Consider the following 22,611-nt stretch of genomic DNA (forward strand, 5'->3'; position numbering starts at 1 on the left):
TCTTAGATATGGAGCTGTGATGCTGAGAAACACAATGTGTAAATTATGAATTTTTCCTTGAATACATTATACTTCAGTGCTCTTTATATTTTTTTTGCTTAAAGCAAGAACATGTATTTCTGGAGGCCTGTGTCATCACTCTGAATATTATCTTTTTATTCTACTTGGTGACAAATACTAATTTTACTTCAAAACTGCACTGTGGATAGCTATCTGCTGTAATTTTTAAATAAAACTTTTCTTACTTCTGAAATAGTTTTGATTTTATATTTAAAACAACAAGAAAAAATGTTGGTAATCCTTCAGATAAAATTCTGCATTTTGTATGCAGCTTGTAGCATGAGCTTAAATTTCAAGCTTTGACTGCCTGTATTTGTGTGTGTTCCTTGCCTGGAGGGACCAGAAGGTTGTCTTGTGCAGGCATCTCTGTCCCAGGGCATTTACTGTTAAATATTAGCCTGGTAAGATTGCCTTGTGCCAAGGAAATAACTGTTAAGCTGTTATACTGACCCTGGTAAAAAACCCCACACCTGCTTCACATGATGGGACGGGGTGGCGCTCAGGGCTCACCTGTACGAAAGCTCTGCTGCCCCGCAGGTGGCAGTAGTGCTCTGGCAGAAAGGACCCCCGACCCAAACTCCTGGGAGTAGTGCTTGGTTTTAACTTGGCAATAAAAGTAAAAACAGTTAATTTCCTTTTTTTTTCTTCTTTTTTTTTCTTTTTTTCTTTTATTCTTTTTTGTTTTGTTTGAATTAAGACTCCTTTTTATTTGTTTGCTGGATGGCATTTTAGGCAAAGAGCTTTTTTCAAAGAGAAAACTACACTAGGAGAGCTACAAAAGCTGAAGCCTGGTGAGAGTTTGTTCTGGTGGTGGCTATTTTGTTGTTTTGCTGTGTAGTGGTGCCATGTAAAGTAAAGCTGCTTGTGGAGATGTCTTCACTCACAAGCAGGGAGCAAAAGTATCCATACAGGACCTGAAAGGTGGAGAATTCTTCAGCCATTTAAAATGGCCACATTCAGGTTTTACTCAGTTCTGGCCCTCTGCATTTTAGTGTTTATAAGAGGATAAATGTTAACATGTTGTTCTAGTCATTACTCCTATTTTTTAACTGCTTTTCTGTTGGTTATCAAGATGAAATCATGTTACATTTCCCTCTTCTTCTTGCATGTATTTTATAATTTTTTAAACAAGATTAATATCTGGTATTCTGTTAAATTCAACCATCCTAAGGTATCATACAAATGGGAAAGATGAAGAATGCTTTTCTGTAAAGCAGCCACTTTATGCTATTTAACATAATTCCATAATGTTAAATAATTATATTTGAGCACTATGTTTACATTATTTGTTTGTGTGCCCTCTGCAGAGTGTGCAAAGCATGTTAAATGTGTAATATAAATAGTTTCCAAAAAATTAAATTTTTTATAGTAATTAGATTGTCTGTTTTTATGTATCATAGCAGCATGGGGAAGGCTTACATGTATGAGTATTACTTCTTATGTAAGTTGAACCAAGATTATTTTACTGAGGAAAGCATTTTAAAGAAGCCTGAGAGTGCTCTAGAGATGTGCAGGACAGTTAGGTATCAGTAGTAGCTTCATTGAGTCACACTGGTGTACTTTGAATATTCAGCTGTGGGGATACTTGAGATTTTTGGAGTGTGTGTTTAATAGGAGTTAGATGGGCTTTTTACTTTTATTCCCATTAGTTCATGTTAGAAAATTCTTATAATTGGTTACTCCGAGTGTGATCTTCCTTCAGTGTTTTATCAAATACTTCATGTAGTTACACCTTAAAATGACTCTGAAATTGTAGTGAATTTAGAATAATTTAGGTTTTCAAAAGCACTAAACTAAAAAGTGCTATTGAGGTATGCTCTTGCCTATAATTAGCTCAAAGGGTGATAAAATGAGGAGAGAAATGGATTCAAAATGCTTGAGCACAATTCCTGGAATTAGTTTCCTAGTTTAGTAGTTTTTAAATAATACATTGTCAATAAGGAACAGAAAGTAGTATTGCAGATAATCTTGTTTTCTAAAATGGTTGGTTTGAGTAATAGCAATTAAGACCATTTCTGAAATTGAAGTAGAAATTTTATGAGTTATTATAAATAATTAAAGCTGCAAATGGTGTCAATAACCAGATCTTGTCGTAAGAGTTGTCCAAAGCTTAGCATGTGTCATGCAAGTAAAACAGAACTACTGATTCAACCTCTAAATCAATTGTTTGAGTGATCAGTTTGGTATTATATAACTGGAAACATGCAAAGCATTTTAATTTCTTCAAGAACTATGTTATGAGCAATTTGTTTAGTAAGAGAAGACCAACAAAAAGCATATGCCATTATTATTACCCAGAATCCAATAAAAGATAGTTTTTTTTCAAATTATTACCATATGTGTATAGGAGCTGCTTTGTACTGTAAAGTTATTTTAGATATCAGAATAATTTGTTTTATACTTTGAGTTCCTCACTGTTAAAATGTCCCCTTAGATTTACTGTTACTCTGACTATTGTGTGATACATAGTAAAAAAAGAATAGCTTACAATAAAAGAAATTTAACAAGTACTTGAAATTCCAGATTGTATGCAAAATGTGCCAAATGAAGTAATGGTATTTGCAAGGATATTGTGTGAGAGCAGTAGCTGTGGGGAAAGTTCTATAAAACTGTTAAATATGCTTCCCCTCCCCCTTCTGTCCTTAACCACTGTTAAAAAAAGATTGAGAAAATAATGCAATTTTGACTGGCTGACAAACATTCCAACAGAGAAATAAATGTATTATAAAAAATACATGAGAACTGCTTACCCATATTTTTCTTATTGTTTCTATTGATGTGCAAATTCATGGACCGCTTTTAACAAGGAAAGATTACTGAGAAAAGCTTTTTTATACTTAGTTATGTTTCATGGTGAGCAATCTTCTTGGGACCCAGCAGAACACTAACTGAAGCAAAGGAAAAGTATAATTTGTAATGCTGCTTTCTAAAACTAATGCTTTTGTCTCTGAGGTAGTGTAGACTTCACAGGTGTCACGACTATCAGAAAAGCTGGTTGAAATGAGTTCATTTTAAGGTGGCGTTTCTGAATGTGCACTCTGTAATGCTGACTCAGAAGTTAAGCCAAGCATAATTTACATAGGTAAATCACCTCATTAATTTAAATGGATCTCATTTGATAGACTGATTAGCTGCAGATAACTGCCAGCTTAATTGTGTATAGGAAGGGCTGTATTTACAAACCACTCTTGAATATATTATACCTTAGTAGTATATCATCAAAGATTTATTGCTGACTTTTAGCAATGTTTCTAAAGTGATATTTCTTCATGTCCTTTTGATTTACATTCAGATTCCTCACGGATCTTTCCTTATTACATTAACAGATGTATACTTTTGGGAAAAAGTTTTAAGATCATCCAAAGCTGTTGCTGGACGATTCTAGAAACTGTCTTGTTTTCAGAAATTTTCTTTATCCAGTTGAAGAAAAAGCTCCTGATGCTGTTTCTCTTGTTTTCCCCCACCGCTTAAAAAAAAACCCCAAAACATTATTTGCTATAATTTGGTAGCAGCAAGTGGGGCAGTGCATTTGGTAGTTTGCACTGCCTCAACAATGCCCCAGTTTTAAAGACTTTGCTTCACCCCTGACCAATATAGCAAAGCTCCTTGCAAATATTTGGCAGGTGCTGACAAAATCCTGTACATTTGGTGTTATTTGCATGCTTACTAAGATTGTGTTGTGGTGCAAGTATTCATAGTGGTCTGTCTCCTCGCATTTCTCATATTAGAGAACTCAGGTTTGTCCCAATGTACTTGTTTCATGTGCCATCCAGAATTCCGTAGCACACGTTTGTGTTGTACAAAGCTTTTTGGACGTAAGAAAATTAGGATGGGCAGTTCTGCATGTAATTAAAACAACAGACCCAATCCTGAGCAAAGAGACCAACAACAAATCAACAACAAATATTCAAGTAGTGAGAGAAACCAGGACTCATTCTTAGTTCCAGTTCCTGCTGATAGTTTAAAGTTTGTCAGAAAGTCCCTTTAGGATACAAACCCCAAGCTCAAAGGTCACAAAAAGGTCATGACACTCACAAGATGGCTGCTAGCTCAGGTACTGGATATGTAAGTTGAAAATTAAGTCTTCCACTTATTTTTCTTCAAGTATTTGTTGGGTAAGTCTTGGCATCTCCAGCCTTATGGTGCTCACAAAGACAGCTTCCTGTTACCTTTTTGGTAGGGTGTGCTGAAAAATTGCTTGTTAAAAGTTGCAGTGGTAGATGGAAGCTTTTCTGTAGCAGTAAGCAGTAGTCCCAAAAAAGAAGTCTCTGTTTGAGATGAGCTTATATGATAAATAAGGGGAACATTGTGTTTGAGCCCCTTTAATGTGTGTTCTGTTCCAGAAGGCAGTTCAGATTTGCATGTTCCAGCCTCAGTGAAGGGCTGACTGGAGGTACCTGTAGTCCAAAAAACCCTCACAAGCAGTTTCCATACATTCATAATTCAACAAAGAGATTTATTTCTTTCACTGTGTAACAATTGCTTTCTGTAAAAAGAGAAAGCTTAAACTTACCTACAGCAATTACTTTTTTATATAGTGCCCAGTAGGGTCTTCATTCCTGTGTGCAGTTCTAACTATATAGAGTTTAGATGATCTCAGTCACAGCATAGTTTTTCCAGATTATTTGATTGCAGCTGTAGAACCACCACTGGGATTGTGGTCTTTGTGTGCTGTAAAATGACATTTTGAAAAGTATAAGTGGACCATCAGTGATCAAAAATAATCTGTGACATCTGTTGGCTTTTGTAATTGCTATTACCATGGAAAGTTTTGGATTGAGGTTTTCTATCTGTGTGTTCTGGAGCCATGCTGCAAGACCATGTAGGAAACCAGAGAGAATGCTATTTCTTCTATGTAGCTACCTGCTTTTTCATTGTACTAGAGGAGGCCTTTGAAAGGTATCAGTTTGTGTAAGTAAAAGAATTTTTGTTAATTCTGTATGAATTATAGCTTGAACACTTACATAAATTCAGTATCTTATAAGGTTTAATTAGTGTGGTAGTGAATTAGGCCTTCTTGTCCAAAAGACTTTTTATATCTGAGAATTAGATTTGATCTATCTTTGCTTTTTATGGCAGTTATGTTTGATGCAGTGTCTCCTGTAAGGTATTCTAAGGATGGAGTAGGAGCAAATTACTGGCATGAGTGTGTAACGTCGTGATTATGAAAGTGAATGCAGGCCTTTAATTTACTTAAAAGTAGACATTTTAAAAATGAAATGAAAATTTATTCTTCTAGCATTTGCTGTTAACGTCTATGCTGGTTTTTACTGTTCAGTTTCTCTTCTGTTAGGGGTAAGCTTCAAATTAAGCAAAATGCTGGCAGTAGTCCCTATTGTCTCATAGTTTGTTAAAGACTTTCCTAAGTCTTGCATTTGTGTTGTACAGATCAGATAAGCAAAACGAGTGAGATTTTTGTAGGAGCAATGAGGCACTTTTCCCTTGAGAGAAAAGAGACTGTAGTGTAACTAATAAAACACTCACTTGTATTGATTCAGGGGAGCGTAAGGGGAATGCTCTGGATCTGTGTGGTTTCCTTTCAGATGGATACTGCAGGGAAGAGCCAGCCCGGGTTTGAAGCCAGCACAGTAGCTGCAATAGCAGCCAAAGAATTGGTTAGGGGAGCTATTAATACCATCAAAGCCCTAAAGCTGTCTTCTTTGTGAGCATCTTCCATCTGTTCATGATTTCTTCTGAGCCCTCTTTTCCATTCCCCTCCCCCAGATTCCTTTTCCTGCATAGTATCTAAATATTGCAACTTCAAAAGACTTAGATGAATAAATAGGTTACAACTGTCCAGTGTATTCAGCTTGTTTGTTCTGATCCTTTCCATTACCTCTCCCGATGGTACAGATTCACAGTTTCTGAGAGCCCTTTAGTCATCTAAGACAAATCCATTCTTAGGTATGATTACTAAGTAGGAGTAATATTAATGAAGATGTCTTAATTAATGAATAAATATAATTTTTAATGTTATTGCTTCTGTGATTCTTCCCAATTTCTTGGTAAGCATAATTTTAATTCTTTTTTTTTTGTGCAGAGACTTGAAGGGTGTTATAGTCACTCTGAGTGATGATGGGCATCTTCAATGTTCATACCTTGGAACTGATCCTTCACTCTTCCAGGCTCCTAAGGTTGATTCTAGGGAAATAAACTATGAAGAAATGAATGCTGAAATGAAGGAGCTTCAGAAAATCATCAGGGAGGCCTCAAAAACACAAGGTATACTTCTTTCTTGTTCTATATTTTTACATACCTTTATCCACCTGTCTTTCCATTTAACACTTTAAAATATTTTAGTTTCAGACTTTACCTATAGTTACACTTCTGTAGAAAATTTAGTATTTAAGATTAAAAAATAAATCCTAGATGGTAAAGTCCTTGGATAAAAGGTTTTTACTTTGTATTTTCATAATGCTGTTATTTACATCAGGTTGCAGATAATTCTTACTCTAGTGCTAGGGTTCAGAATAAAAACTGATGGCGCATGGACTACCCAAAGACGAGAAAACTGGAAGAATTTCAGCAATCTGATTTAGTTAGGTTTCAGAGAGAATGAAAGTATTACCAAATTCTGTTTATTAATGCAAATTACTTTTTAAGTTATGAAATTAACAAAAAATTACTTTTTAAAAAGCAATTATTCTGTTAGTTTGACTATTCAAAAGCATATTTGTAGAACAGAATGACATATCTGATGATAATAAATTCTGGAATTTATATACATTGCTAATAATTTGCATTGATTTTATTCAAGTAAGGTCACATCATTTGTACAGAGATCCCTCAAGTTTGTTTTCATAACTGTGTTTTTAAACAGCCTGCCTTGTGCAAGGAATTAGAAGCATGTGATTTTATAGGAAGCTATAGATAAATCTTCAACAAATAGAAAGAACAAATTAATTTTTTTTCCTTCATGATAGATAGCAAGTTCTTAAAATGCATTAAAGAAATAGTAATGGTTTTCTAGGTAAAAAAAAAAGAAAAACCTTACAGTTGAAATTCCTAGAAAATAAAAATTATTTTTCTGCAGGCATGAGTTTGATTCTACAACACAAAGATTTCTTTTTTTTGTAATTACATGTAACTTCAGCCATTATCATGGTAGACTTATATCAGAATTTTAATTTTCTGAATCCAATAATGTGTTTTTCAAGCATATAGCTGTGAATAAATTCCACTGATTTTTACCACAGTCCATTCTTATGGGTATTTGACAATTTTGTCTGTCTATCTTAACCAAAGGAAAGAAAAGCATGGCGGAAAGAACAAATCAACAAATTTGAAGTGAATCAACTACAGCTTGTTAGTTTCAACATGTTATTTGGAAACTCTAACGAGAGAGAAAGGAACTGTAGCTGTCCTTTTAAAATTTTATAATAACTGTCATGAATGATAAATTTGCTATGAATATTTTTTATTTTTTTTCGCCGTTCTTTTTTCTTAATTTCCTTTTCCTCCTCAGTTTGTCTAATCTGATCTAAGGTGGTGTTTTCAGATGAGTTTTTATGGATGCTCTTTTGTTGTGGAGAGATGGTCCTAATGATGTTGTGTTTGGCTTTCTTTGGATGTATAACTTGTACAAGAACATTCTTATAGAACAAAACATTTTACTTGTGAAGAATACCTGTCAATTTTGGATGTTTTGGCTTTGTTTAATTTTGGCTTTTTTTTCTTAAAACTTTAGCCTGAGCCTTGGTTGCTGTTAAGTTACTCCTAAGCACAATCTTTAAAATAACCCTTGACTTTCTTGTCTTTTGAATTCATGCTTGTGCAGTCAGAGCTTGTGTTGTTTTGAAAATATCTCCCCTTATATGGAAATAATTTTTCTTTGTTTCATTTTGACTTTCAAATGCAGAAGGTATTTAGAATTAGGTCATGGTATTAAAAAAAACCTTAGGGTAGTTATTTCCATAAATGTCTTGTATTTCTGTCCAGTGCTGACCATTAAACTCTTGAACTTAAGCTGTTTTATACATTTCAAAGAATAAGGATTTACAGTATAAACTGATGAAATATTTAAAAATCTTGACTGTTATACTAACTTAAATCTAATGTTACTTGCATCAGTCTGGATGACATAAGAAATTAAAAGTGTTTTGGCTGAGTTTAATAGTAACAAAAAGCTGATACTTATATGTAAATTTTGATTGTAATCTCTGTTATACTTATAATAGAAAAATGACTGTATGACAGAGGTTGCAACATTGTTAGCTTGAAGAAGCAACCAGAAGAGAAATGTTTAAGAAGAGATGGAAAAAGAATGGACCGTGCTGAACTATGTGTAATTGGCAGGACCAGTTCTTTGCAATGGTGGCAGTATGAAACAGGCCTAAACTTCTTTTCTAGGTGATATTGGAGAAATGTGTTTTGGTTTTGCTTTTTTCTCTTGTAGTTAAAGGAGGCATTTCTCTCTGAGCACAAGAAAATGGATACTTATTTTCTGTCTTTTTTCCCTTGACCCTCCTGTTAGAAAGAGATAATATGCTGTCTACTACTTCTAGGTAATTTTTAGGACTATGTATGTAATGAAATTCTTGCAGCTTTCTGAATGTGCTCATGTTCTCAGTTATTCAATTAATATGTTAATTGCCCCTTTACATCAACTCTTTACTTTTACTTTAGGAACAATATATTTCCTGTTCAGATTTTTCATTTCCCAATACATTTAGTATGTTAAAAAATAGAAATGCTTTTCAGAAAAAATGCAAATACCCTAGAGCTGTACTTCTGGACTCTCAAGAGGTTATGTAATTCCTCAAGGTTTTTAAGGCTTTAATTTTTTTTTTTTTTTTTTTTTTTTTGCATGTGTGAATTGACATAAGTTTTTGTGTTATGGATTTTAGTGAGTTTGTAGCATTCTTTTGCCTTGTATGTTGATAGTACTAGAAATCATCTGGTGTCTTATTTTAATCAAGCCACATGTAATGGTCTATACATAAAACTTTGATATACTTCCTAATGCAGAGGAATTTGCTGAAGATTAGACTATTAGACAGAGAATCTTTCTTTGTTTCACATATTCGCTATCAAATTATTTAGATGCAAGTGCCATGAGATCTGTGGTATTATTTTTGGAGCTAGTTATTTGTCATATATTGGCATATGCATGTGAGGACAAAAGTTTAAAAATACCTTACAGTCTCTAAAGATCATGGATATTTGGTGTAAAATCTTGTTATAGAATGCATCTAAATCCTTTTTCATACAGAAATCAGAAACACAGCATGGGATCCAGGTTTAGGTTGTCTGTAGAAATCTAATGAAATTGTGAAGCTTTTTTGGAAATTTCCAAAATCATGCACGTTGCTATTTTTTTCTTTAGACTAATAGGTGTAGAGATCTAACTTTGAGACTTGATGCTTTTGAAATAGTATTGTTTTTAGGAATGTAGCTGAATGTTTCTTAAAGGAGAACTGATTTGCTTTTGCTTTTTTCTTTTTCTTTAAGATATTTTGCCTGAATCTGAAAAACAGAGAGATGTAATTGTCACAGCAGAAGTTTCACCTGATTTGGATGAAGAATCTGTACGTACCTGTACAAAAATGAAATTACTCCAAAAAAACCTGTTCATTTCATAGCAGTAAATAATGACTGATCATGCATAGTGATTACTATTTACATTTGTACTGAGCTTCATGGCCCAGTTTTCCATCAATTAGCACCCACTTTTATTAAAGATTTTAACTAGACTTATTAAAATGATTTATTTTTATTCTGTGTGGGGACCTTTAGATTTTTGGCTGAGCAAACCTAAATGAACAAGAACTGGAATAACTTTGTAGTGGTGAGCAGTGGTAAACGTTGGGGGAAACAAAGTGTTACCCTTGGATCTTTCAAAGACAGAATACTCAAACCACTCAAGCTGCATTGTAAGAAATAATCTTTCTCCAACAAGCTGTCATCCAATATTCTTTGGAGTTGCAGCCTAATTACTTTATTCATGTTATATACATATGTAGTTTACAAAAATTAGTCAAAGTGAGATTTGGGAGAGCTTGTACATAACATACTTGTACATACAACATACTTGTTGCACTATAACATCTTCAATTATCCATTTCTGGCCATTATTTTTGGCAAACCTAATTTTTCATAGCTACTTATAGTTTAAAAATACATAAGGATATTATTCTTTGATAAATGGACCTCTTTATAATGTGTGCTATTGCCTTAGTACTTGTCTGTGGAAAAAAAGGACAGTGTGACATGATCTTGGCTAGCTGCACTAATCTGCTCACAACCCTTGGAACTGTGCACAGAATGCTCTAATGCTGCTGTGCTCATTTGCTCAACCTTCCAGATGCAACTGGTCTGTTTCATATGTGAGTAACTCAGTCTATCAATCAAACCACAGCTTTGAATCTTTATCTCCCATATATCTTCGTTTCCTGTGTGGTCTCCTTTTCTGTGGTTTCTTTCAGTAGCTGCCTAGGAAGGAAAAATCTGATAAGATATTTTGTGGGGAAGGATCAATAAGTAAGTGTAGGAACAGTTTTAGGGCTTCTGCAGTTACCTTGGGAGCTACAGGATTTCCGACGCTACTTCTGCACTCGTGAAAAGATTGAAATTGCAATGTGTGTGATAAAAGCCAAGAGGTTATAGAGTATTAAAATTGTGTAGATAAGCAAGTGGAGGACCATTCTGTTATTTAATGCCACCTCCTGTGTGTGGCCTCTGATCCAGGAAATCCAGGTAATTTCTGAAAGCTGAATATGCTAAGGTTCCATATCTTTATATCCCTGCTATTGTTTCAGAATCAGCTACTGGTCACCAGAGAGCAAGACAAGCCTGTATGAAAGTATCTGTCTTTTTTTTAGCTGAGAGAGGTGCACAATGTACAAATGAAGGTCCTACTTCTGGAACTCAGAGAGCCTACCAGCTTCCTAACTTCTTATGAAGTTTGCAGAAGTGGCCCTTACACTGTTTTTAATTTACTGTTTTATAATGAGAAAGTATAAGTTCAAATCAGTGATTTGGTATTATAGCAGAAGTGAGAGAAGTGTTTCTTTATAATAGTTTAAATGGGAACATTTTGTTTAACTGGGGTGATTGACCTGTTTCAAAATAAAATATAAACATAAAATTAAAATAGACCACAAGGTCAAGATAAATTTTGAAGTAGATGGAATTGCCTATTGAAATAGAAATTAACAGGAGTATTGAAGTGCCTGCTAGAATTTTCTTTTGAAGTTTCAGGTATATTTCTGATTATAAAATAGTGTATGATGATTTTAATAAGAGATGCCATGTTGTGTATATAATATATTGGCAGATTGGAAGTCACCTTTTCCTACTGAATAGCAGATGGTATTTTCAGAATTTGAATAAATATGCAGTGAAGAGTAGTGTGCCAATCAAAACAGTTTCAAATATTCATATATACATCAGAGTGTATTAGTTTCTTATATATACTACATTCATGACCTTTTGCTATCCTTTTTGCAGGGAATTTCAAACAGAGACCTCACATTTTCAGAAGGAACTCAGAAATGTGTTTTGTGTATTTTAATCTGTCATAGGAATGATAAGTCCTTTAATGTTAATTCTGTGTTTACCAAGTTGATGGTAGGAAAGTAATATTGCTTTTATTGTGTTTTGTTGTTCATGTGGAACATTGAATTTCATCTGTTTTCATCTTTTTTTTCACAGCAAGCCATTGACAGTGAGGTAAAAGCAGGGGCAGTACCATCAGTCACAGTAAAGGTACTGTGCCTAACTCAAACAGTAGCATTTGAATAGTGGTGGCAAGTCGTAACAAACCTGTTACTTTCTGTGCATTTCACTTAGAACATGGAAATGAGTCAAGTTTGCAATACAATGCATAGGTAATTTTTTTCTCCTTAGTATGACACAGTGTCATTCTAGCAAGCCTTCTGCTACAGTCAGAAAGTGATTGTAGTTTTAATTTTGATAGGTTTATCAGTAAGCCATCAAACATTATTTGGATAGAATGAAGTACCTTTGGAAGTCATGAGACTATTTTTCCAATGGCAATAAATGGTTGGTTACTCAAATGGGAAGTTTATAATCTTCAGCTGCCTTTTTGGTTGTCAATAAACAAAAATAGACTTTCTTTTGTAAAAAGATTCTCATAGCTTTAGCAATTAAAAATAATGTAGGAAAATCTAATTAGAAAATAGCAGTTCTTCATGAGAGCTGGTGCCTGTAACTGATTGTAAAGAAAGTGTGTGTATGTGAGCACATGCATGTGTGTGCAAGTATGGTTTTTCCTCGGTATTGCCTAAAAAGGATCATGATTTTATTTTTGACTTTATGATGATCTTCTAAGAATATGAATGGATTTTAATTTTTGGTGATCTTGCAAGTTCTCTTTTTGTCTAGAATGAAAAATTCAGAGGGTAACTGAGCTGTTTGAACCAGATCCCCTCAGACTAATGTGGTTTACTTGTACTTGGTCCAACATCTTTCTCTGCATTTTTCAGTGCTAAAAATTATGCAGGATAAAACCACTATTCTGATAAAGTCGGTGATAAGTCTGCTCAAAGGAGTTCACATGAATTATGTATTTATATATTTCATAAGCTTTTTTTAATGTGAAGACATAGTTAATTCCCCATTCTCTTTTTTTTGTTTATGCATCTTGTACCTTTTAGTGAAACAAAAATAGTAAATGCATGAGTTACCATGAATTCAATTTTTTCTAGAATATTTTTACTACGATAACTGGTGTATTGTTAAATCTAAATCAATGTTGGTGTTAATTAAGTTAAAGTAGTCATAGTAGTTTCCTAATACTTGAGTAATTTTGTAAGTAATAATATTCTAAATTGATTTAACCTGGCTGTAGTGAGCTCCTTGGTAGAGCAGCAATGCAAAATAGGTCATATTAGAAATATGGTCTCTGTCTATGCAGACCACATTCAGATCTCAGTCACCACTGTACTTTCATTTCAGATGTGAGTTAGGGACACTGTTTTGATATCCATTGGTTTTGCAGTGGAATAGCTGTGCACAATAGAAGCAATGAGGGCCACTCTGTGTTTAGCTGAGCTTTCATTATCTGGAGTTGTTGTGCTGAGTATCCTGTATATTGATTTTCTTATTTTGTTTGCAGTAAAAAAACCCCCAAAACTTAAAGTTATTCAGAAGACCATGCATTACTGTTTGCAGTTTAAGGAAATAATTTCTTTGGTTATCTCTGATTTTATTCTTGGTTTTTTTCACTATAATCACCTAACAAAAGCAAAGTTTTATATTTGTTTGCATTAGAAGGCATGCTCTTGATGCTTGCAGGGTATTAAGCCCTCAAATAGTACTTTAGCTTTAGTTTGTCTTGGTTTAAAATTACAAATAACATGAGAAATCCTCTCAGGTTTTTGTAATCTTGAAAGTTGCTATGTATCATTATTGGCTGTGAATAAATAAGAATTGTAAAATGAAAATACTTGTTTTGAAGTTAAAATTTCAAGTCCTTAAGTGTTGTTGCTGAATTGGTCTTCAAAGATTTTCATATCTTTCTGTTGGTTATGGATTTTTTAATTAGCTGCCTTCTTTAAATACTTCTGTATGTCCCTTGATCTAGATAACAATCCAGAGCAGAGTGACAGCACAGAAGCCAAGCCTGGCCGTGTGTGTGCAAGCTCCGTTAGCAGTGACCTGTGACCAGTTTGTCTTTGATGATTTAGGTAAATTGTGGCAGTACCATCACAGCTGTTGTATTATTCTGTTACTTTTTCTGAGGTTTGAAAATGTATAGCTCAGCCTCCAGTGAGTGCATTGTTGCAGATATATGGTGGTTAAAGCAATTACAAGTTTGCCTTGCCTGCACTCTGTGGGGTTTCACCCCCGGATTGGGGTGACCCCAGAAGATGGGAAAGTCCCTCTTCCAACCCGTGCCTTCGAAGAAAGACTCGGTAGTCTTCTGTTGTCTGTTCTCAAGGTAGTTTATTGTTGGTTATCTAAAAGATTCTTCTCCTGAACTGCTGTGGTCCGTTCAGCAGGTCAGACAAAGGCACACTGCCCTTCCAGGGGGCTGGTGCCATCTTTTATATCATATATTACGTACTACATGTTTATACCTTTTCCCCAATGCCTACTATCTATATTGAATGGTGATTTTCTACTCTAATCTGTGAGTGCCAGCATTACCAAAGACATGGAGGCTAGGAAGGAGAAAGAAAGAGGACAGGGCACACCCAAATCCCTTCATCTTAGAACCCCTTACCCCCATGTACAAAACTTGGACCCCTGCGTACAAGGCTTAAAACCCCCCTGTACAGCACTCAAAAATCCCTCCTTTCACTTCATGATTATCTCTACTATGGTATCTAAACTTGTGTGTGTGGCTTGTAATTCTTCATACAGAGTTAGTAATTTGCTCCACGGGCTAAGATTGAAACCCCAAGAGTGTCTTTGGCTGCATGCCAGGGTCTCAGAGCCCCCTGCCAGCGGCTCTGGCCATCCAGGACACCCAGAGGGATGTTCTGGATTCCGACAGCACTCCACAGCTTCTAGACACTGCTTGGTGGAGGAAGATGAAGTAGGAAAGAGTGAAGTTGTTTCCTTGGTAGTGGTATGATGTGTGACAGGGTGGTAGCTTCATGATGGAGGCAAAAAATGTCCGATTATTCTGTAGTACCTCTGTAGTGCTGCGTTATTTTGTTTGGCTGTCATTTCTGTCTATGTAGAAATGCCAGTCTTGGCCTATAAACAGGGACAGTAAGTTTGTTGACTGGGGGACAGTCTACCATCTGTTCCTGAAGTAGCATCAGCTGTTTGGGAATCCTGCTCTTGTTGGTTTCACTGTAGGTGGGGTTGCCTTTAAGACTACGTGGAGCTGAAAATCGGACAAGTCTGCCTGCTTCAGTTGGAACTGCAGGCCATTTCTGCTCTGAAATGGGAAGTAATAGTTGCTGTTGAAACAGGGCTTTACTGACCGCTACTCTCATTTGAAGGGGCAGTTCTTGTATTTTCTCAAAATGTGATAGGAGCAAATGGCTTTGTAAAAACCAAAATGACAATGTAAATCTCATTTATTTTTATATTTGCCATGTTCAGTGTGCTGAATTGTTTTATAGGCTATGCTTCAAGATACTTGGAGGCCCTAGTTTGCCTTTTACAAATTAAGGATTAAAAAAAAAAGGCTGTACAGTGATTTTTTACAGGGATTTGATAAAGGTGAACTAGTAGGGAAACTATCCTAATTTAGTAGAATAATTCTCAAAGTGCTAGAAAATATGCTGCTTTCATTTGGATGCTCCTATTAATTGATTTAATTTTGTGTTGTTTTTAGAACCAGATTCATCTGAAACTGTGGTCCTGTCTGTCTTTTTGAAGGAGAATTGTTCTCCACCAGAACTAGAAGGAATTTGTATGGTTTCCTATAATACACCAACAGGTAAGCCACTGGAGACTTGAAAGTGATGTGCCTTTTATTTTTGAGGCCTTTTCCCCTATGTATTTCTTATAAACATTATTTTGAAATATACTAAAGTCAGTAGTAATTAAAGAAATAATGTTTATCAAATCTTCAGTTTTAGTTAATATTGTCTGTTGCATCAGTTTGTGTAATTGGTCTTACAGAGGTAAAATCAGAAGTTTATTGCTTTGGAAACAGCTGTACCAGCTTTCTCACCCTGTCCTATCAATTTGTTTCTGTTCTGCTCCACCTCTTGGAGTGAGAAGTTGATTACATCTTTATGACTATTCACCCTTCTGGTCTGCCAGCAAATGTGATGATAATGCTTCGCACAGAGAATGAGATCTGAATAAGCATTAGGAGTGATTATTCCTCACTTCCTTTTTAACAGATGAACCATTCCAAATAATAAACTAACCCCAAGAAATAGAAACCAACTCATTATGTTATGATGTTACAGTGTCCTAGTGATAGAATATGTAAATTTATTCTGCTATCCATAACTGAAGGTTTATTAGCTTATTATGCTATCCATAACTGAAGGTTTATTCACACACAGCCTTGTGAATGTGTCAGACTACTGAAAAGCTGTGTTTAGGCATGGCTTCCATTTTAAATGCTGCATAAACCAGTTTAAACTGTCAGTTCTTCACTTCTTGCTGCTTGGCTTTGCTCCTGCACCTCCTCCCCTGTTTTGGTTGCACAGTCACCAGTTGTATCTCAGCCAGATTTGCTGATTTGGTTCACTGTGCAAAGACAGAGCTGTGCCAGCACTAATGGAGTACATTGGCATGAAAGAAGTGCATGTGTACTAAGGGCTTCTGTGGAGGGTGGTGATCTTGAGTACCCTATCCTATATCAACACTTTCATGTAAATATTTTGTTTGTATCACTTCACACTTGAAACATTATGTTTATGATGGTAGTCTCAGCTCTGTGGTGACTGAAATGTTTATTTCTAGAAAAATAATGGAATGGGTGTTTCTAAAGAAAAGGAAGCCCTGCCTTTTAATAGGGAACCTGCATTAACAGCTTGTACAACTTCAGTCTCTCTGTCCTGTGATTCTGACTGCATGTTCCTTGTGAAATGCTGTGCATTCATAACTGTCCAAATTAGTGATGCCTTAGAGAGGTTTTTGGAATGACTGAATAGGTAGCACACTAGTAAGTGTCTTGGATCCCCTGATTTTGAAAGCTTGCATTTTGTTTTGCTGGTCATGTTTCTGTAATTTTGCTTCCTAAGGCTGGAAAATAAATATATTATTTCTTTCAGGTAATGCTAATGAAGCTTAAATTTGTATTTTAGATAGTGAGTTGGATTTTGCAACCCTTTTGGTTAGGGAAGTAAGAAAAGCTTGCATTGTGAATGTGTTTGGTGATTTATGTTCTATTAAAAAAAAAAGAACAAGCAGACATGGCATCTAACAATTATAAAAACTGAAGAATAAATTTAAAAATCTTATCTTTAGTTGGTTGAATTTTGAAGACTTCTAAGTAGAGGAACATAATTAGGGTTAGGGCTAGGATCTGCTAATTTTTTTAAATATTTATTTAAATTATTAATTTGAGATAATTCTGTGGAATTGCATACAAATAGTAGTGTTACTTGGCAGTCAAATCCTTAAGTGTAATACACTAGTAAACAAACCTTAAGGGCTTTTGTGACTTCTTTTTATCTGAACAGAGACTGTTTCCTCTTAAGTTTTTTTAAGATATCCATATTTGTGGCCAAATCACTTTTCAGTCTATCTCTGTGGGATTCAGACAGCTGAAGCTTGATGAGTCAGTCACTTGGATGGGGTTGTGCTATTAATGAATGTGGTCTCGTGTCTGGTTTTTGGCTAGTATTACGTCTTTATGTATTGTCTACTTAACAAATGTGGCTTAAGTTCTTAAACCCCTGTTATATTTCCCCTTTTTTTTTTTAATTTGAGTAATATCTCATGTATTTTTTTCCCCTTTTGTCCTGTTGCTGCTCATATGGCAGAGCTCAATCCTGAAGGTGAGTGAATGCAAAAAATGCGAAGTTTTATGAGTGGCAGTGTATGCTGAATTAAACAGATTTGGAGGGGAGCTGTTATTTTGCCTAATATTTCTCTAAGTTCTTATTATTCTTGGTTTGATGCTATGAAGCTGTGGATATAGAGAATAGAAGGTCATAAGGACATTTCTTGGTAAAGCATATTGCACTTTCTCATTTGTAACATGGGAATTTTGCCTAAGTATTAAGTTCCTTGTACATTGAGATTGGAAATGGAAACAATTATACTTCCTTATATCTGTTTTTTCCCACGTTTAGTAGCTAGGCAGCTAAATTATATCTTTGGTGCAACTGAAACTGCAATTAGGCATTTATGCTGTTTGGGCTGTTAGCTCTGAGAATGATGTCACAACATGTCTTCATTCCAATTCCTATTGGAAATATCGTATTCAAGGCTGCTTTCTGTCTGTGACTACCAGCAGTACGAAAATTAGCTGTGATGTGCTAGATACAATTCATGGGAAAGGTACAATTAACAGATGAAAAAAGACTGGAAAATTAGCTTATATATATGCAGACTAAAAAGAGAAGGGTGATTTTGCAGTGTAGTTGTAGATGTGTTGAAAAGATGCTGGGCTTGTAGAAGATATTTTATGAACTTTAAAAATAAACATATTAAATACACATTCCATCATGTTTTCAGAAGGTAAAAAAGTTTATTGTCATAGATTGAGAGATCAACTGACACTGAGTTTCCAGTTTTGCAGTTTTTCTAAACAAAAGTTATAGATGAGCATATTTGAGTCTTATTTTTCAATACTTATTCTCTTTTGAGCTTACTAAGTGCAGTAAAAAGAAGCAAGAAGGTAACTGTTACGGTTCCCCTCCTTTTCTGTTTTCTGGATATTTCAATGGACCTTGAGGTGTTGTACAGGAAATAGATGTTCAAAACATCTCAATAAGATATTGCTCTTGACAAGAGTAACTGTTACCCTGTGGAATGTTTCTGCTAGACAAAGTAATTAAAAAATTAACGATCAATAAACCATATAAAAACAAGTGTATATAGTTTGAAAGAATACTATTCTAAAAATGAAGATTGGATTTTTGTTTTAAGAAATATTAAAACAAGATCAAAACGTTATCCTGAAAAGAATATCACAGAGCACGGTAAACTTTGTAGAATTATCTGTGACAAGATCTTTTTTGGGTTACTGTGGCATACACTGCACTACATAAACTCAGGGTTGTCAATACCAGAGCAAATATTAATTCTCTGAATATTTAACACGCTAAATTGGGACATCTGAATTTTAATACTTTTTGTCATGCACATTAATTTATATTTCAAATATAACTAAATGAATGCATGAGGAATTTGGAAATGAAATAGTATCTACAGGGAATGTGACTGTTTTATTACTTAAGTGCATAGTGAGCCTTTAAATACTAGTACCTTATGAGCTAACAGTATACGTCATCTGTTTTTTTCAGATTAGAGGAGAATCTGGATTTTTATTTCCATTTTTTTTCTTCATTATAGTACTAAAATTGTGTATCATGCAAAGTATCACAACTCTAAATGAAGTGCGATGTGTTGCTAGACAGAACATCAATGGGCTGAGGAAACTGATTCCCACACATGGCTACTACTTTATGTATTCTTACTGCCATTTAAAATTTCTGAAATACTCTGAAACATTTGCCAGCAAGTTTCACTGTAGTGATAAATTGTGTTGCAGGATTTTGGTTTGTTTTTCTTATATGTACCTGTTTTGGATTGACTAGAAATCTCCCCAGTCTCCTTCAAAAGCTAAATAATATTTGATTTCGTTTTGATTTGACCTTTGTCTGAAATATTGATGTTATGTTTATGATGAGGCAGACTGACAGCAGACTATGTAGAAAAAAGCTGGTCTGAAAAAAACAAGACAAATGTCTTGTTTTAAATATATTATATATCAAAATATTTTGCCTACTTTTGCTACTATTTTTTTCCTATTGATAAGTATCATTATCCAAGTTTAATACTAAGATGTTTATGTTATGCTGTCATCAAGAAAAATTTTACTTTTCCCATCAGATGATGAAGATACAGTTGAATGAATCATTCTGACAGATCATGAGTTTATTTCCAAGTATTCCTTCAGGAATTTTCCTTGGAACCAGGAGATACTCTTAATTTTGAAGACCTGTCTTCAGTTTGAATGAGTCTTCTGCTCAATTTTGAATGATTTTATATTTATAAGCTGCTGCAGAACAGTTACTTGGAGGCATTATCAGCCAGCTAAAACAGCTTGTGAATTGACAAGCACAGGGAATAATCTGAGCCTTATGGTAGCTTTTTTTTTCCCTGAGATAAGTCTTAGAAGTAATTTTTTCATTGGAAGCGATCTGAGGAGCAGCAAACAAACAAAATTGCTAGCAAAGTGGGTTGCTTGGATGGCTATTGAATGTTTGAGCTCATTTTTGTATTCTCTGTGTATACCTCTGTGTAGCTATCAGTTTCATGACATTTCTGACAGTAGCTTACTTTATTGTCTCTAAAAATCTATTTTGTTAAACAAGGTTTTCCTGTAGGTGTTTCATCAAAAATTGTCCTTAAAAATCCCACAATCTATCTTCTCAACAGAGCGAGTATTCCATATTTTGTAGCAATGAGCACTTTTGCCCTTTGCATACAATATTCCAGGCAATTGCTGACATGCCAGCAATTTGAAACAATATTTATATCTGAGAAAATTTTTGACACATTCAAATGCGTTTTCTTAATGATAGCATTAAAACTTCATCTTTCCTCCTGCACCATTCTGATGAAATTCATTGTGACAGTAGATCCCAATATTCGGGGCAGCAGCCAGTTTGTTCTACAGTTCTGTTTTATTATGATGCAATAAGCTGAAAGATTAGAATTTAATATACATTTGGGTAATAGCCTCCATTGGATACATTCTTTTTCTAAGCAACAGACCTCTGACAGATAATATGAAGGTTGCATAGATGTTATTTAAGAGTATATGAAAAAAGAGTAAATATACTCATAAAAAGCATTTAGTTTGTGATATTCCTGATAAAAATGTTGATGCTTCAATTCTGTATTTGAAGCATTGGGACTAATTGCAGCTGTTGTTTATGTTAAAGTGGTATTATTAGTCTAGAGCATTAAATAGAACTAATCTTCATTGCATTTTAATTAGTATTAGTATGCAGTAGTTTTGTTAATAACTCTTGCTTTCCCATCCACATAGAAATGTTCCCTTGAGAAGGTAATTGGAAGTATTCAAATTTAAAGATATTTTAGGTGGAAAATTTTAAGAAAATGATAATTTTATATTGTTTTGATTTTAAGGCATTCTTTGATCGCATTATATCTTGTTATACCTCTTTGAAGACAGTGATATGAATTATCCTGTATTCAGAATGTGGAAATGAAAAATCTATGTTCTTTCATTTTAGGAATACCAAGAGTTTCACAGTGTAGCTTCAGTCTGCCTTTGAAGTTAGTGTGCTTTCCAGCTCAACCTTCAAAAGCAGCAAATCACAAGCTAACTATTGATACGAACAAACCTCCCATCAGTTTTGTCACCATTTTTCCAGGTAGGTTTTTAATATAAAAGCTGTTAGAAGTTCCTGACAGGAATTGTTTGTCCATGTGAAGTAATGAAGTAATTAAAAAAATCTTATGTTAGTATATTAAAAATATATATTTTGGAAGAATTGATGACATAATATTTCAACAATAATACACCTGGGATAGTATGCCTGTTTCTGGTAAAACTGCAGATTTCTTTATGTGGTATAGATCTAATTTTGGTGTATGCAGACAATAATTTTACATAAAGTTACTTAAGCAGTGTTGTAATGGGGAAATCATGGGCATTCATTTAAAAAAAGGTGAGCGGGGCAAAGCAGAAGTGGTAAATGTTGTACATAAGGAGCGCATTTACACGTTGGACCGTGACTCGTGGAGTATTTGATGTATCCGTCTGAAGCTGATTATATTTAATAATTTCAGTAACCTTCTTGAACCAAAAAGAAGACTTGACTATATTATTATTTTCTGATGTACAAACCCAATCTATATTCTCTATTCAGCATTATATTAAAGTAGCATGAAGGAGAAGTTAATTTCCACTTAGGACTGGAAGAAGAAGAATGAAATTGAGTACTATAAAGTGTAATGTTAAGGAAATAAGTTTTGCTGTAATTATGTGCTCACAATTGGAAGAGAGAGGAGGTGGAAGTTACCACAGGAGCACTCTGTGGTACAATATGTTGTAATCATAAGTAAACAAATAAAAATTGAGGATGCATTACACAAAATGTTTCCATGCAAGAAACCAATATCATGTTACTGTGCACTGGCAAACTGAGTGCTAGTTGCTGGTATTAAATAAAATATAATCTATAAAACTCAAAAGTGTAGAAAATATTATCTGGAGATTTCAATTGAATTAAAGGAAAGTGACTTATTTAGCTTAATAATACACAGGCAAAAAAACCGCAATACAGACTTCAGTAAATATTTTGTGGCTATATCATGAGTCTAGATGATCATGTTAGCACAAGAAGAAATTAATAAACAGGGCTTATGAAGTGATTGTGAGTAAGTTCAGTCCAGCAGTGATTAAGTTTTAGAAATTCAGATGACTAAGGTTCTGGAACAATTTGCTGAGAGCTGTATGGGCCAACAACTTTACTATTGTATTTTTAAGGATTATCTGCATCTCTTTAAAAGCTTCTATAAGATATTTGTCTCAGAACAGTTATGTAGGCTTTGTTGATATGTTGGTTGTTGTTGTTTCTTTGGTTTTTTGTTTGTTTTTTTATAGCATGATTCTCTGCATTTTAAGGGTAAACATAACTTTCTCTCAACTGGATGTGCAGCATTTTTTTAAAGTGTCTCTATTTCGAGGTTTTAATAATGGGCTTCCATTATGGCTAAGCAAAAATGCTTTCAGAATAGCACATTGTATTTTATTTTTAGCCTAGGGATTCATTGTTGAGAATACAAAACAAAGCATAGGACCAAGAAGGTATTAAAATGTTCTGATTTCTGTTCATTCCATTTACAGTGATTAAATAAAGAGAGTATGCTGTTCATTATGTTTATTTATTATGTTTATTTATTATTATGATTTAATTTGTGTACAAACTTTGAATTGGTGAATGCAATGGGAGTTGTATT

At 34.4% G+C, this 22,611-nt stretch overlaps 1 protein-coding gene across 1 annotated transcript in view; it reads left to right on the forward strand.

Annotated features, from left to right (window-relative positions):
* BBS9 (Bardet-Biedl syndrome 9) overlaps positions 1–22,611 on the forward strand; it is a 287,717-nt gene that overhangs the window by 47,352 nt on the left and 217,754 nt on the right. Inside the window, exons 10-16 of the mRNA XM_038164848.1 lie at positions 6,101–6,282; positions 9,511–9,587; positions 11,713–11,766; positions 13,607–13,709; positions 15,317–15,421; positions 17,430–17,444; positions 20,880–21,020. Of these exons, the coding sequence (XP_038020776.1) occupies positions 6,101–6,282; positions 9,511–9,587; positions 11,713–11,766; positions 13,607–13,709; positions 15,317–15,421; positions 17,430–17,444; positions 20,880–21,020 (677 nt within the window). The remainder of the gene's footprint in view (positions 1–6,100; positions 6,283–9,510; positions 9,588–11,712; positions 11,767–13,606; positions 13,710–15,316; positions 15,422–17,429; positions 17,445–20,879; positions 21,021–22,611) is intronic.

The sequence above is a fragment of the Motacilla alba genome, chromosome 2 (genome assembly GCF_015832195.1).
Source record: "Motacilla alba alba isolate MOTALB_02 chromosome 2, Motacilla_alba_V1.0_pri, whole genome shotgun sequence".
Lineage (NCBI taxonomy): Eukaryota > Metazoa > Chordata > Aves > Passeriformes > Motacillidae > Motacilla > Motacilla alba.